This window comes from Toxorhynchites rutilus, chromosome 3 (assembly GCF_029784135.1).
Source record: "Toxorhynchites rutilus septentrionalis strain SRP chromosome 3, ASM2978413v1, whole genome shotgun sequence".
Lineage (NCBI taxonomy): Eukaryota > Metazoa > Arthropoda > Insecta > Diptera > Culicidae > Toxorhynchites > Toxorhynchites rutilus.
This window is the reverse complement of record NC_073746.1, coordinates 102,474,268-102,488,405: the sequence shown is the minus strand read 5'-3', so window position 1 is coordinate 102,488,405 and position 14,138 is coordinate 102,474,268. Positions and strand designations below refer to the sequence as shown.

General features: G+C 43.5%; 1 protein-coding gene across 1 annotated transcript in view; it reads left to right on the top strand.

The window, feature by feature from the left end:
- The window catches only part of LOC129778435 (uncharacterized), a 34,022-nt gene extending 20,359 nt beyond the window's left edge, over positions 1 to 13,663 (top strand). The window contains exons 3-4 of the mRNA XM_055785326.1: positions 11,911 to 12,571; positions 12,627 to 13,663. Of these exons, the coding sequence (XP_055641301.1) occupies positions 11,911 to 12,571; positions 12,627 to 12,748 (783 nt within the window). The 3' untranslated portion in view covers positions 12,749 to 13,663. The remainder of the gene's footprint in view (positions 1 to 11,910; positions 12,572 to 12,626) is intronic.
- Positions 13,664 to 14,138: the final 475 nt, after the last annotated feature.

Below are 14,138 nucleotides of genomic sequence, written 5' to 3'. Positions count from 1 at the left end.
TATTGCAGCTATTTCTACCTGAAAAACTGTTGATCAGTTTGCCATAGCTACAGAAATATTTATTCTGGGACCATACACTCTAGACCCTGTTCTGATATCCATTTTCGACCTATCCATATAGAACATATTGAAACATTGCGAAAAATCAGACCGTCTGCATTCCATAATGAACGAGAAGGTTCGATCACTGTTACGAAACCACAGGGCAGTTTCGTGCAGTAGGAGGGTGAGCTCAGCCCGTCCGTAGCAGCCAACGTAAAAACAACAAATAAATAACGAGAAACGTCAGACAGCAAAACACAGTAGCAAAAACAAAACAATCTCACGTGATACGGCAAAAGAGTGGCAAACGAGTTGAGAAGAAAAATAATTAGTTATCCTAGAATAAAAACCTTTTCCTAATATATCTATATCCTACGGTTAGTAAAACTTACTTCTATAATATATACTATTTCTACAACTATACTTACAACTTATTCTTACAGCTATTTACATTTACATTCCTACAACAAATCTTAACCTATTTCTATAATCAAGAGTGAACTTAAAGGTAAATGAATTTATAAACTTAGCTAGACTTATAACTAATAGTACGGTCATTTAGTAGTCACTAATCAAGAGGATTTATAAAAGAAGTGTTCGGATAAAACGAAGAACAAAACGAAAGTGTAAGTGAAAACTTTGTATATTGTGAACCATGAATTTAAACGAATACATTACAGCTTTGAAGCTGCGAGTTAGCTGCTATCTGGACGTTTTTCTTACCCCATCCGAACATTCTTCAAAGATTTTCCGGTGCTATGAATCCAGAAATGCAGGTCGTGAGTCATTGCGCTAAGTGTGACCGACCGGACTCGGCCGACAACTTAGTCGGGTGCGATACATGCGAGACGTGGGTACACTTCGGATGTGCACAAGTGAGCGATTCGATCGTCAATCGCAGTTGGAAATGCGATCAATGTCGTGCAGAGCATTCCATAATCCAACCACAAGGGTCGGTTGCTCTTTCCACCTCGAGCAAGCGCTCGTCCAGGGTAGACCTCAACCTGAGGATGATGGAGGAACAAAAGGCCATGCGAATGAGGAGAATTCTGGAAGAAGAAGCAGCTCGGGCTGCTACAAGGAAGAAGTTAGCTGAGGAGGAGGAGGAGTTTCTCAAGAAGAAGTATGAGATTCTTCTAGCAGAGACGGAGGATTCGGAGGATGGAGCCAGTAGGAGATCGAGACTGAGCAGTCGAGCTAGTCGGGAGAGGGTCCAATCGTGGCTGAGCAACCAGGAAGTCGGCACAACACATAAAGTGGAAGTAGTGCCATCCAGTAGCATTATGCCAACGGTCGTAGTCTCAGAAGCAGCTCAGCAGTCTATCGTTCCTGTTCCTGCTACTTCAAGTCCCATCGTGTCGAACATTCCTGTTTCGGCAACTTCTGTCCCAGCGTCAACTTCTACGCCAATTTCGATGGACGTTTCCAGGAGCGTTGAGTGTGCTGATGGAACAATCGTTCCTCAAGTGCAAACTCCGGTGATGTCAAGACAACTCATCGAAACTACCCCTCGATCGCAAGTAAGTTCGTCGATGACTAGATGCTTCTCTTCTATCGGGATCAACTCCCGCGGGCCAATGGATGAAGAAAGGGCTCCACTAAATAAAAGTGCTCCACCTTCGATTGTCGACTTTTCTTCTGTAGCTGATCGCAATCGTCTACCAGAAAATAATAATTAAATAAATATGAGGTCATCGGGATGTGATAATGTGATCGCGTCTTCGACTAGTGTAGGGCCAATGTTACACGATAGATTAGTAGAGAAAAGTGTACCAGAAGTTTTTCCCTTCTACTATGGGCCCAGTCACATACCTATGCCCAGTTGTAATCCTATGTTCTCAACTTCCAATCCAAGTCTGGGTCAGAATTATAACACAAACAGTTTAATGCAAAACTTCCACAACATCGTCGCTACTAATCCAACAATGTCGTTTCTCAATGGGGGCGCTGGATGCTTGACAAACGGGTATCCAGTAAGTTCACAAAATCCTGCTTCATCAATAACGATGGGAATTTCTCGATCTATGCTGAATTTCGGATGTCAACCAACGTGGAGCAACGCGAATATTACCAGTACGAGCGTCGCTGGGACGAACGGTGGAATAGAGTCGGTCTCCATGAAGCACATTCCGGTTTCATCGCAGAGAAGGTTGATTCTGAACAGTGTCGGCGAAGTTCCAGGACTCACCAATGTATCGATGCCACCTACATCCAGTGTAACCTTTCCCCAGTTTGGGACTCAGCAACAATCCGTTACTCCAGTCCGAAATGGGCCATCTAATGAACAAATGGCGGCGAGGCAAGTGATGCCACGGGTGTTGCCAAACTTCTCTGGCGATCCGCAGGACTGGCCGTTGTTCTACAGCTCGTTCTGCAACTCCACAGAAGCATGTGGATATACGGATTCGGAAAACCTGGCAAGATTGCAGCGTTGTCTAAAGGGTAGTGCGTTAGAAGCAGTTCGGAGTCGTTTGCTGATGCCACAGTCTGTGCCTTTCGTTATCGATATACTTAGAAGGTTGTATGGTCGACCAGAAATTTTAATACATTCTCTCCTCCAAAAGTTGCGAACGGTACCTTCTCCAAAATTTGATAACCTGCAGTCGCAGATTAACTTCGGTCTCGCGGTACAAAACGTCGTAGATCATATGACTATCGCCAATCTTCCTGATCATCTGTGGAATCCGACGCTGCTCCACGAATTGGTAGAGAAATTGCCACCTCAAATCAAGATGCAGTGGTCTTACTACAAGAGCAGATTCTCTTGTGTCAACCTAACGACCTTTAGTGCTTTCATGTCCGAGCTTGTGATGATGGCCTCTGACGTTACGCTTCCGATGGACGCCCTCGCACTGAACTCGAAGACTGGTAAATCGATTAAAGAAAAACCGAAGCTGTACATGCATACTGAGGATCAGCGGGAGAAGAACTCTGAATTTGCCGAGAAAATGAAGACGCCAATGGAACAGGCAAAGAAGACCTGTGTGTATTGCGGTAAAGAACGTCACGAGATCGCGAACTGCATCCAATTCAAAGCGCTCGATGTTGACGGTAGGTGGAAGGCAGTTAAAGAGAAGAACCTGTGTAGGAGTTGCCTTGTACCACACCGCAAATGGCCATGTCGTACCAAAAAGGAGTGTGGCATTAACGGATGTAGAATATATCACAACAGTCTTCTACATCCAACGAGTAGTTCGGAAAAGACGAACACAGCGAGAACTACAGGGAATACAGACACTGTTGTACATCAAAATCTACATCGATCTAGGTCTTATTCTTTATTCCGTTATTTGCCAGTTACTATACATGGAAATGGAAAACATGTCAGTACTTACGCGTTCCTGGACGATGGATCGAATTCTACCCTTCTGGAAAACAAAATCGCGTCCGCTCTAGGCATCAAGGGGCCAACCGACGGTTTCTGTCTGAGTTGGACAGGCAATATCTCGCGGGAAGAAAAAGAATCTCAACGAATCAGTATAGTAATCTGCGGGGATGGCAAGAAGTTTAAACTCCATAACGTGAGAACGGTTCAGCAGCTCCAGTTACCTGCGCAAACGATGCGCTATGAGGATCTAGTCCAAACCTACCATCATCTGAAGGGACTTCCGGTTCGCAGTTACGAGGGTGCGATCCCGGGCATCATCATCGGTATAGAACACATACGACTATTAACTGCATTGCGAACACGAGAAGGAAAAGACAATGAACCGGTAGCAACAAAGACACGTCTCGGATGGTGCATATTCGGGAAAAACTCCGACAGCGGAACAGCGATGGAGCAGTTGAACCTACATCTAGCTGATGAGGTGCAAAATCGCGATCTGCATCAGTGGATGAAGCAATTTTTTGCCGTTGAAGAGTCGAGTGTAACGGTTAAACCCGAACCGGAAGAAGACAAACGAGCGCGGAAAATAATGGAAGCAACCACACGACGTGTCAAAGGTGGTTTCGAGACAGGGCTGCTTTGGAGGTTCAACAACATCTGCTTTCCCGATAGCTATCCGATGGCATTGCGGCGATTGCATGCGTTGGAGAAACGACTAAGTCGAGATCCAGTTCTTGAAGCAAAGGTGAGAAACCAGATAATGGAATATGAAGTGAAGGGTTATGCTCATCGAACTACGCCAGAAGAACTTCGATCTACGAACCCAAATAAGATCTGGTATCTACCTTTGGGAGTCATACAGAAACCGAAGAAACCGAATAAGTTGCGGTTGATATGGGACGCTAAAGCACGAGCAGGAGGAGTGTCGTTTAACGACATGCTATTAAAAGGTCCTGATCTGCTGGTAGCCCTGATGGAGGTATTACTACGGTTCAGACAAGGGAACATCGCAATAGTAGGCGACATAAGAGAGATGTTCCATCAGATTTGGATTCGAGACGAAGACAAGCAGGCCCAGCGATTAATTTATCGATCATGCCCTGGGTCAGAACCCCAGATATATACTATGGACGTTGCGACGTTTGGAGCGACATGCTCGCCGAGTCTGGCACAGTACGTAAAGAACAAAAATGCAACGGAGTTCGCGAGATCATTTCCGAGAGCGGTGAAAGCCATAACAGATAACCACTACGTGGATGATTTTCTGGACAGCGTAGACACAGAAAAGGAGGCCGTCCAGTTGGTTAACGAAGTGAAATTCGTCCATTCTCAAGCAGGATTCGATATCCGTAACTTCTGCTCTAATTCAGTCGAAGTCCTAGCGAGAATCGGAGAAACGACAGAACGCCAGCAGGTATCCATGAACCTGGACAAATCACCAGAGTCTGAACGGGTGCTGGGATTGATCTGGAGGCCAGCAGACGATGTCTTTAGCTTTGACTTGAGCAATATGAAGGAGGAGATTAGGGAACTTGTCGAGAGTAGAACCGTTCCTAGCAAACGACAGGTTCTACGAACTGTAATGTCCCTATTTGACCCATTGGGACTCATTTCACACTTCGTGGTGCATGGGAAGATTCTCATGCAACAGATTTGGAGAACCGGAACGGACTGGGACGAACTCATTGTGGAGGAATTGTGGGATCAATGGAAGCAGTGGTGCCAATACATGCAGCGTTTGGATGAAGTGAGAGTACCACGCTGTTTCTTTAAAGGGGTGAACATCTCTGCACTCAAAGAGGCGGAAGTTCATCTATTTGTGGATGCGAGTGAATTGGCATGTGCGGCGGTTCTTTATCTCCGAGTCCTCGACAGCGGTAAGCCCAGGTGTGCTCTGGTAGCCGCTAAAACTAAAGTGGCCCCACTAAAACCTCTCTCCATTCCACGTCTTGAGCTTCAAGCAGCGATGATCGGGACAAGGTTGATGGACTTCGTCCTGAAATCCCTGGATGTCCAAATAAAGAAACGCTTCTTGTGGACAGATTCCTCAACTGTTCTCTGCTGGTTGCGGTCTGATAGCCGGCGGTATCATCAATTTGTTGCCTTTCGTGTAGGAGAGATCCTCTCAACAACTACAGTGGATGAATGGCACTATGTACCATCAAAAATGAACATAGCCGACGTAGCCACGAAATGGAAGGAGGGGCCAAGCTTCGATCCGACCAGTCCGTGGTACAATGCTCCAGAATTTTTATACCAAGAACAGGAGCAGTGGCCTTCAGAACCCCCGCGGAAACAAGCAGAAACAGAAGTCGAACTGCGTTCTGCATTTTTATTCCACGGCATGATGCCGAAAGCCGTTGTTGATTGTTCCAGGTTTTCAAACTCGAATCGTCTATTGAGGGCGACCGCTTACGCTTTGCGTGCTGTACGCAGATTTAGAGGGGAACCGGCGTCCCAGTCGGATTTTCTATCTCAAAAAGAGTTGTGTGATGCGGAAATAGTGATATGGAAGCAGGTGCAAGCTGGAACCTATTCAGACGAGTACGCGATTCTGGAGCATAACCTGACGAATCCCACAAGTTTAGCTCCATTCCCGAAATCTAGTCCACTCTATCGACTTTCGGTTTTCTTGGATGAACGAGGTGTCGTCCGAATGAACAGTAGAATATCTACTTCGCCGTCTGTATCGTATGACACGAAATTTCCGATTGTGCTGCCAAGGAAAGAATATGCAGTCTATATTCTAACGGAGAGCTATCACCGGAGGTTTCTTCACAGGAACGGGGAGACAGTCTACAATGAAATGCGTCAACGATTCTTCGTACCCGGACTTCGAATTCTGATTCGGCAGGTGGCAAAGCAGTGCGTGACGTGTCGTATTCGAAAGGTTGTTCCAAATCCTCCTCTGATGTCAGCTCTGCCTGCAGTTCGTGTTACAGGAATGATCAGACCGTTTACGTTCACTGGAGTGGACTATCTAGGACCAATACAGGTCAAGCAAGGTCGCAGCTTGGTAAAGAGGTGGGTGGCATTGTTTACCTGCTTGACTATACGTGCTGTACATCTAGAAGTGGTGCACAGTCTGTCCACCCAGTCATGTATAATGGCCATCAGACGTTTTGTGGCTCGTCGTGGTTCCCCGGAGAATTTTTATAGTGACAACGGCACAAATTTCTTGGGAGCGAGCAACATATTGAAGAATCAGATACAGAATATCCATGAGGACTGTGCGGTCACGTTTACGAACAGCAAGACCAACTGGATTTTCAATCCACCATCAGCACCTCATATGGGCGGTTCATGGGAGCGTATGGTGCGCTCCGTAAAGGCTGCCATGTCAGCAATTGCGGACCATCCACATCATCCGAACAATGAAGTTCTGGAGACGGTAGTGCTGGAGGCTGAGGCCATTGTCAACTCCAGGCCGCTAACTTACATCCCTTTGGAATCGATTGAGCAGGAGTCGCTTACGCCGAATCATTTCCTGCTCTTTGGCACCAAGGGTATCACACAGCCGGAGATGTCGACAAGGCTGGAAGGAGGAATCCTGCGTGACAGCTGGCGTCTAGCGCAATGCCTGGTGGATCATTTTTGGAACCGTTGGATTCGAGAGTACCTTCCAACTATAACCAGACGCACCAAGTGGTTCGAACCGGCTAAGCCGTTGGAAGTTGGGGACCTGGTACTCGTGGTAGAAGAGAGTAAACGGAACGGATGGTTGAGAGGCAGAATTCTAGATGTGGTTAAGGCAGCGGATGGGCAAGTTCGACGAGCAGTTGTGCGGACTAAAAACGGAATACTCAACAGACCTGCAGTGAAATTGGCACTTCTGGATCTTCAGAAACCTGGGGACGGTCCGGAACTACACGGGCAGGGGGATGTTACGAAACCACAGGGCAGTTTCGTGCAGTAGGAGGGTGAGCTCAGCCCGTCCGTAGCAGCCAACGTAAAAACAACAAATAAATAACGAGAAACGTCAGACAGCAAAACACAGTAGCAAAAACAAAACAATCTCACGTGATACGGCAAAAGAGTGGCAAACGAGTTGAGAAGAAAAATAATTAGTTATCCTAGAATAAAAACCTTTTCCTAATATATCTATATCCTACGGTTAGTAAAACTTACTTCTATAATATATACTATTTCTACAACTATACTTACAACTTATTCTTACAGCTATTTACATTTACATTCCTACAACAAATCTTAACCTATTTCTATAATCAAGAGTGAACTTAAAGGTAAATGAATTTATAAACTTAGCTAGACTTATAACTAATAGTACGGTCATTTAGTAGTCACTAATCAAGAGGATTTATAAAAGAAGTGTTCGGATAAAACGAAGAACAAAACGAAAATGTAAGTGAAAACTTTGTATATTGTGAACCATGAATTTAAACGAATACATTACAGCTTTGAAGCTGCGAGTTAGCTGCTATCTGGACGTTTTTCTTACCCCATCCGAACAATCACTCTGTATGGAATGTGATAATTATTTCTAGATTTACAATTACTGTTCATTTCTGAGGATGCTCCAACGTGACCAGAGATTTAGGATGCTCGAGTGACCAGTTTTGTTCCCGTCTAGTATTTTCTTCCATCTTTTAAGCTGTAGAGCGCTTTTCTTAGCCTCTAGCCGAACATGTTGTTTCAAAGGAAGATGATGGTGATTTTTCAATCCCTTTCAAGCGTGTGTAGCGCTGTGACTGTGGATTTGCCTAATGGGTAGGGAAACTGGTATATAGATAATGGACATTTGGACACGAATACAGACTTTATGTATTCATTTAATGCTTTTTTCCATAGTTTTCAAAAGTACTGTTTATTATCAATTGATCTGAATGCCTTTGGGAGTAATTTATGACGTTCTCCCACTTTTGAAATGAAAACTACTTTAAGAAGTCTCCATATCGAAGAAATGTGTATCAGACTTGCCTTAAAATCAGAGATGGAATTTGCTTTGATCCTCCATTTTGATTCAGGGCTGGAAAAATCCCATCTGCGCCAGCAGATTTCTAATGTAGAAAGGATCTTACCGCGTTTTCCGCTCTGGCCCTCGTGAAAATCAATCCAGCAACTATGTTTGCGCCCTTTGTTGAACTTTCAGGTTCTGACTGCAACCACCGAGAGCATCTTGTGTAACGATTAGGACTAGAGTGAGTCTTCATTATTAAGTCTAATACTTCTGTGGCAGTTTTTGTGAACGACTCCTTTCTAAGGGTACCAGATCCGTTCGAGTGGTCTTTTGCCAGAGTTATTGAGTATTGCAACGATTGGGGTATTCACAATGCTTTCACAGTTATGTACTCAAAATTTACGGTTAAGTCATCTTAATTCTTTGCTGTATTCGGTTAGGGCTCTCTTATATTGAGTTCAGTTCGAAGTAGTTTTTGCTCTACTGAACACTTTTCGCGCTGTTTTGCGAAGCCGTTCGAACCTTCTGTTCCACCAAGGAACGTTACTTGTCGAAGAAACTATTCTTAGTGGACAAGTACTGTTGTAGACAGAGACTATCGTTTCTTCAGGAGCTGATTCAAGCTGCTCGAGTTCAAGGGAATACGTTTCCCAATTTTTTTTGTGGATCTCGATATTCTCTCTGTTCTGTAAAGTTACACCCTCACTCTTGTCTGATAGCATTTGTGAACGTTGGCTCGTTACCTATGTTAGCAATGGTGATGTTGTTTGCCGAGAGAAATTCAAAAAAAACTCACCTAAGTTGTTAATGTCGGTATTTCTCCACATAGTGTGATGAGCGTTGACAGTTTTTGTAGATTTCCCTACACTGCCGTTCTACGCATAGTTGTACCACCATGTATTTTTTGTAGACCTATAATCGGTTCAAGTGAATGCATTTTATGTCACGCTTTCAGCAGGGCTAATGCACTTATTTCTGGTTTGGAAGAACGACCTAATTCAGAAACAAATTTTAAAAAAATTTAACAGAACACGTGTATACCTTGTTAGCAAATGCCTAATAACAAGGCAGACAATCGGAGATCCCCGTCCGGGATATCTTAGGTAGCTGTGATCCTGATCTTCTGCTTCATCTATACCTGTTCCTCAGAAACGCCGATGTCAACGTTTAATGATGTTTCCTTCGTTGTGTCCCCGTTTCATATCCCTCCTATCCAAACGATAAACTTTTACTTAGTCGCGGCAATACATACACACACTCTTTACAGATACACGGGCCAAAGGGCCACTGATCATTCAACAAGAGCCAAAGGTTGTACCGCTTATGACAACTCTACACGAGCTGATGATTGCGCCGGCTAGTGACCATTCTATCCTGGATTCCTCGAGTCGAGAAAGACGCACCACGCTAGATATGGGGTACAGACTAGGGGGGCGTTGCTGATTAATGGTCAGCTGCATCCCAATAGGATGTATCCCATGTCGGGCACACGTACAGAGCATCGAAGACTGCAACATACCAATTATGAGAACACTTGTAATACTAACCTCGAGCCAACCGCGAGTAATCGGTTACATATTACTAACATAGTTGTAAGCAAACATTGTCGAAATATTGAACTCCCGGCCCCGTTAGGCTGACGCCATATGAGCCTTAATAAAAATATATATTTTGGATAAAAAAAAAAAAAATTAGATTTTTATTCTGCAAAGCTTTGCAGATCACTCCCTTTTTCATAAAACAATGTTTTTGTGCATAATCTTTCGGAAAAACACAAAAAAAACTTAATGTTTGTTCCCAATATTTCAAAAAGCAACATCAAGTCCAACTGTCCCATCATGAATTTTGAAATCGTAACCAAGATTGATTGATTCAAGTGAGGGTAGAAAACATTGATTGCGTTTTTCTCAGTTGCTGATTTCGGAACATGGGATAACTATGCGTAGAACGACAGTGCAATAGTTCACAAACGCCCGCAACGAGTGGAAACCTCAGAAATTTTTCTTCCGTTGTGGCCCCAAGACTTTTGAATCAAAGCTAGACCCACAGCGTCTTTTATAAATCTCTTGGATAGCATGCTCGACGCTGCTTTAGTGTGATGGAGGTTGATGGAGGTGAACCTTAGTGTTCCGCATTAGATTGGGAGAGTCGGAATCTCATCTGTTTGTTGTTTGGAAAATTTATTTAGTTTATTACTTTTCCAGTATCCGTATTCGTTTCGGATCTAGGGTGATATGGGCTTCGATAAAACTCACCTTTTTCACTCAGCTTGATCGATGTTCCTAGCCGTTTACGGTAGCCGCTTGGTCGGTACCGCTTGGCCCAGTAATTGCCAGATTGTCAAGCTTCATGGATTACGGAGGTTCTTCGCGAAAAAAACCTCGTTTTATCAGAAACCCTGCTGACGTCTCTTTGAGCTTTCTGTGGAGCTACAAGTTTGGCGCCAATAGTCTCGAAAAAATACATATTGCCAGGGTTATTGGAGTTCAGAAATTCCGCATTTCCAGGCTCCAGGCCCTTCTTGAATACAGTTTTTACTGAGCTGTGGATAAGTTTTCCTCAGCCCAGTTTGGCCAAATCTAAAGTTAATGGTGTAGTTTCTGCTTGCGAGTTGACGCTCGGAAGCTTCATCGACTGTAAATGTCCAGTTGTTCAGTAGAGAGATTCTCGTTTTGGCTCTCTATGAGTCTTTTGAGTCTCCCATCGTTGAATGTTGCGTTTTGTGGAAAAAAGTCTTGAAGATTTTCTGGGCGTGGTATATTTTTTGCGTCTAGAGCAACCAGTTTAGTGTTGCCTCCCAAAGTAGACAGTGAATCACCTTCTTCAACCATCCATTGTTTGTAGGACTTTACACGACTTTGCAGTTGAGAAATTTTTCTGTTCGTTTCTTTGTTGCTTTGCTGCAATCAGTAGAGCATCTTGAATGGAATCTAACTGAGCCGTTAAAGATCAGTGTTAGGATAGGCCTTCGCGAGAATTCCAACTCTAATCTGCTCCAAGGTCTCCTTAAAGGTGATTCCAGTTTCAGCGACGATTTACATTTTGGTATCGTTTTTTGCTCATTCGACTCCGTTCATTTCCGCAGAGATTCTGCTTCGGATTTTGCTATATCGGTTTTTCGTCACTATTAGATAGTTGATCCGGAGAAATGTTGGCTCAGTGCTTATTGCCCAGCTTCCCCCTTGCAGGGACCCCAACTGCAACCAGACTCCTTAGGTTCCTCTTCTGAGCTTTTGCTAGGTTTTTCTTCCACGGAGTGTGGACCTCGGCTGAATCTTCCACTTTAGTCCCAGTTTTTGTAGAGCTGTTACTTCCGTCCCTGAGGATGTTGAGGATGGAATAGAAGCAGAACTGAGCATCCGCAGGTGCGTCACTCAGCCCAACTACCTCTTCTACTTTTCTAAAATTTACCCCACTATGAGCTTCAAGTTGAACGTAGAGAGTTCGTCTTACATTGACATTTTTGCACCAAATATGTGATGTGGATATTTTAAAAGCATTTTGATTCGAACCATACCCCAAGATAGTACAATAGCTTAACGCCATTACGTGTTTTTATATTATCAACAACTCTGGATTTAGACTAATCATAATAATCATTTTCACAACCCTTCCGTTCCAGAACATCGTGGAGCTAAATCCAGCATTCCGGGACTACTCGGAACGCTCGGAACAGGTGGACCGAGTGTTGAGGGAATTTCGTACTCAGGGCGTTTTTGTGGCACTCAAAGGATGGCGCAACGAGTGCTACGACGTGAAAAGCACAACCGAGTCGTTGCTCAAGATGGAACGTTCGGCCACGTGTATGTTTGGTGTGCGCAATTATGGTGTTGAAATCAACGGATACGTGCGACACCCCGCCAAGGGGCTCTGCATCTGGCTTCAGCAACGTTCCGACACCAAGCAAACATGGCCCGGCAAGTGGGATAATATGGTTAGCGGAGGACTGTCGGTTGGGTATGGAATACACGAGACAGCGGTAAAGGAAGCCGCCGAGGAGGCATCGATACCGTCGCATTTAATTAAAAATCTCGTCTCGGCCGGGTGCGTCTCGTTTTTCTTCGAAAGTGAGCGGGGATTGTTCCCCAACACGGAGTTCGTGTTCGATCTGGAACTGCCCGAAGACTTTCGACCGGAAAACAGTGACGGCGAAGTACAAAACTTCCAGCTGCTTCCGGTGAAGGAATGTTTGGAGCGAGTGTTTGCTCCAGACTTTAAGACTACGAGCTGTCCGGTAGTGCTCGATTTCATGATACGGCATGGTATTATTACACCAGAGAATGGTAAGCGTATTTAATCATACACATGACAAACTGAACATGGTTTGATTTTTTTCAGAGCCCAACTTTACTCAGATTGTGGAACTGCTCCATGTACCGTTACAATCGCTCTATACATACAGGTCAACGAAACCGCGTTGTCTTAACAGTAGCAATAGCATTACAAACGGCGGAATTTGAATTAATTACTCGTCACTATTTATTGATTATTCGCCAAAAGCATAAACGATCCTAATTATATATATATATATTTCAAACTAAGGCAGGGTTTTACGAAGCAAAATCATTGCAGATAGGCTATTTAAATTGAAAAATTCTACACTGCTATAACGACGTTCACGTTAAACTGTTTTAAAATCAATTTACTCAATCAATTGTGAATGCAAAACAGCGAAATTCCTTGGGTTTTACAATCTTACAGTTTTACGATTACAATCTATATATATTAGTTAGCCTTCCTTTGACGTATAACCAATCCACAATGTACGTATTTGAAATTCTATCTAGATTTAAAATAGGTGAATGACTTGACTGTCTGTAATATCAATACATAATATTTAAAAAAAAACCATTAAAGGCTATTTAGACAATTTAGAACAGTTCAAAATTCTTGAGTATTTTTGGCTACGTGAGCCTACTGTTAGCTTTACACCACCACCCTCTACTACTACTCTGTCACATAAGATATGCTTTTGTGGATGAAGTGCATCACTCGAGTTAAGTAGGTCACACAACTGTAACATTTAAGCATGTAAACCTCGATCGTTTTCTATGTTCCCCTTAATGTTAAGTGGCAGGAAATTCATATTTATTTATTTATGAGAATCATTTTCCTTCGTAATCAATACGAGATTGTAGATGTTTTTATTTTCTTAAAGCTTTTTTTATTTTCTTTATCCTCACGCGAACGTTATAGTTTAAGAATTACATGTTTTTCTTTGTGTACACTTCAAAGTTGCCCTTCGGAAGAAATGGCACAAATGCGGCTAATAAAAAGGTATTACTTCACACGCGGCCAACTCGTTTACATGAATATATCGGGTTTATTTTGTAATGTTTTTATTGTCCGTAAATAAATATATTTTCCGAATTCAACTTATTGGAGAATGACAATTCATTGAATTTCCTAAGCCAGAGTTTATCCACACAAGAATCTCTACTCCATGCCTAGGTGTTTTAACAAGGATTTGTTCCAAATGAGGCATTTTACAACGTTCACATGCCATGGAATGATTTAACAGTAGGCAAATAATTCGAGAATGAAAACGGGACACGTAACCCATGAAAACTTTTATATCATAATACAGGGTGTGCAACTTGGGTAGATTGTACATTTCGTAGTTGGTTCCCGTGATTTGCCTGAACCAGCGAATTTGCCCAAAAAACACTCTGAATGACGCTTGGGATTAGGAAATCATACTCATCATACATATTTCGGTGATTCGAGCTTTAAATAGTCAATAACGATACCGGCCACGTCTATACAGTCACCAGGGGAAGGGAAGGAATGTTAGTATGATATTTACGACCAGGAGCGTCGCCTCTATAGCGCGGCTCCCTTGCGATTATC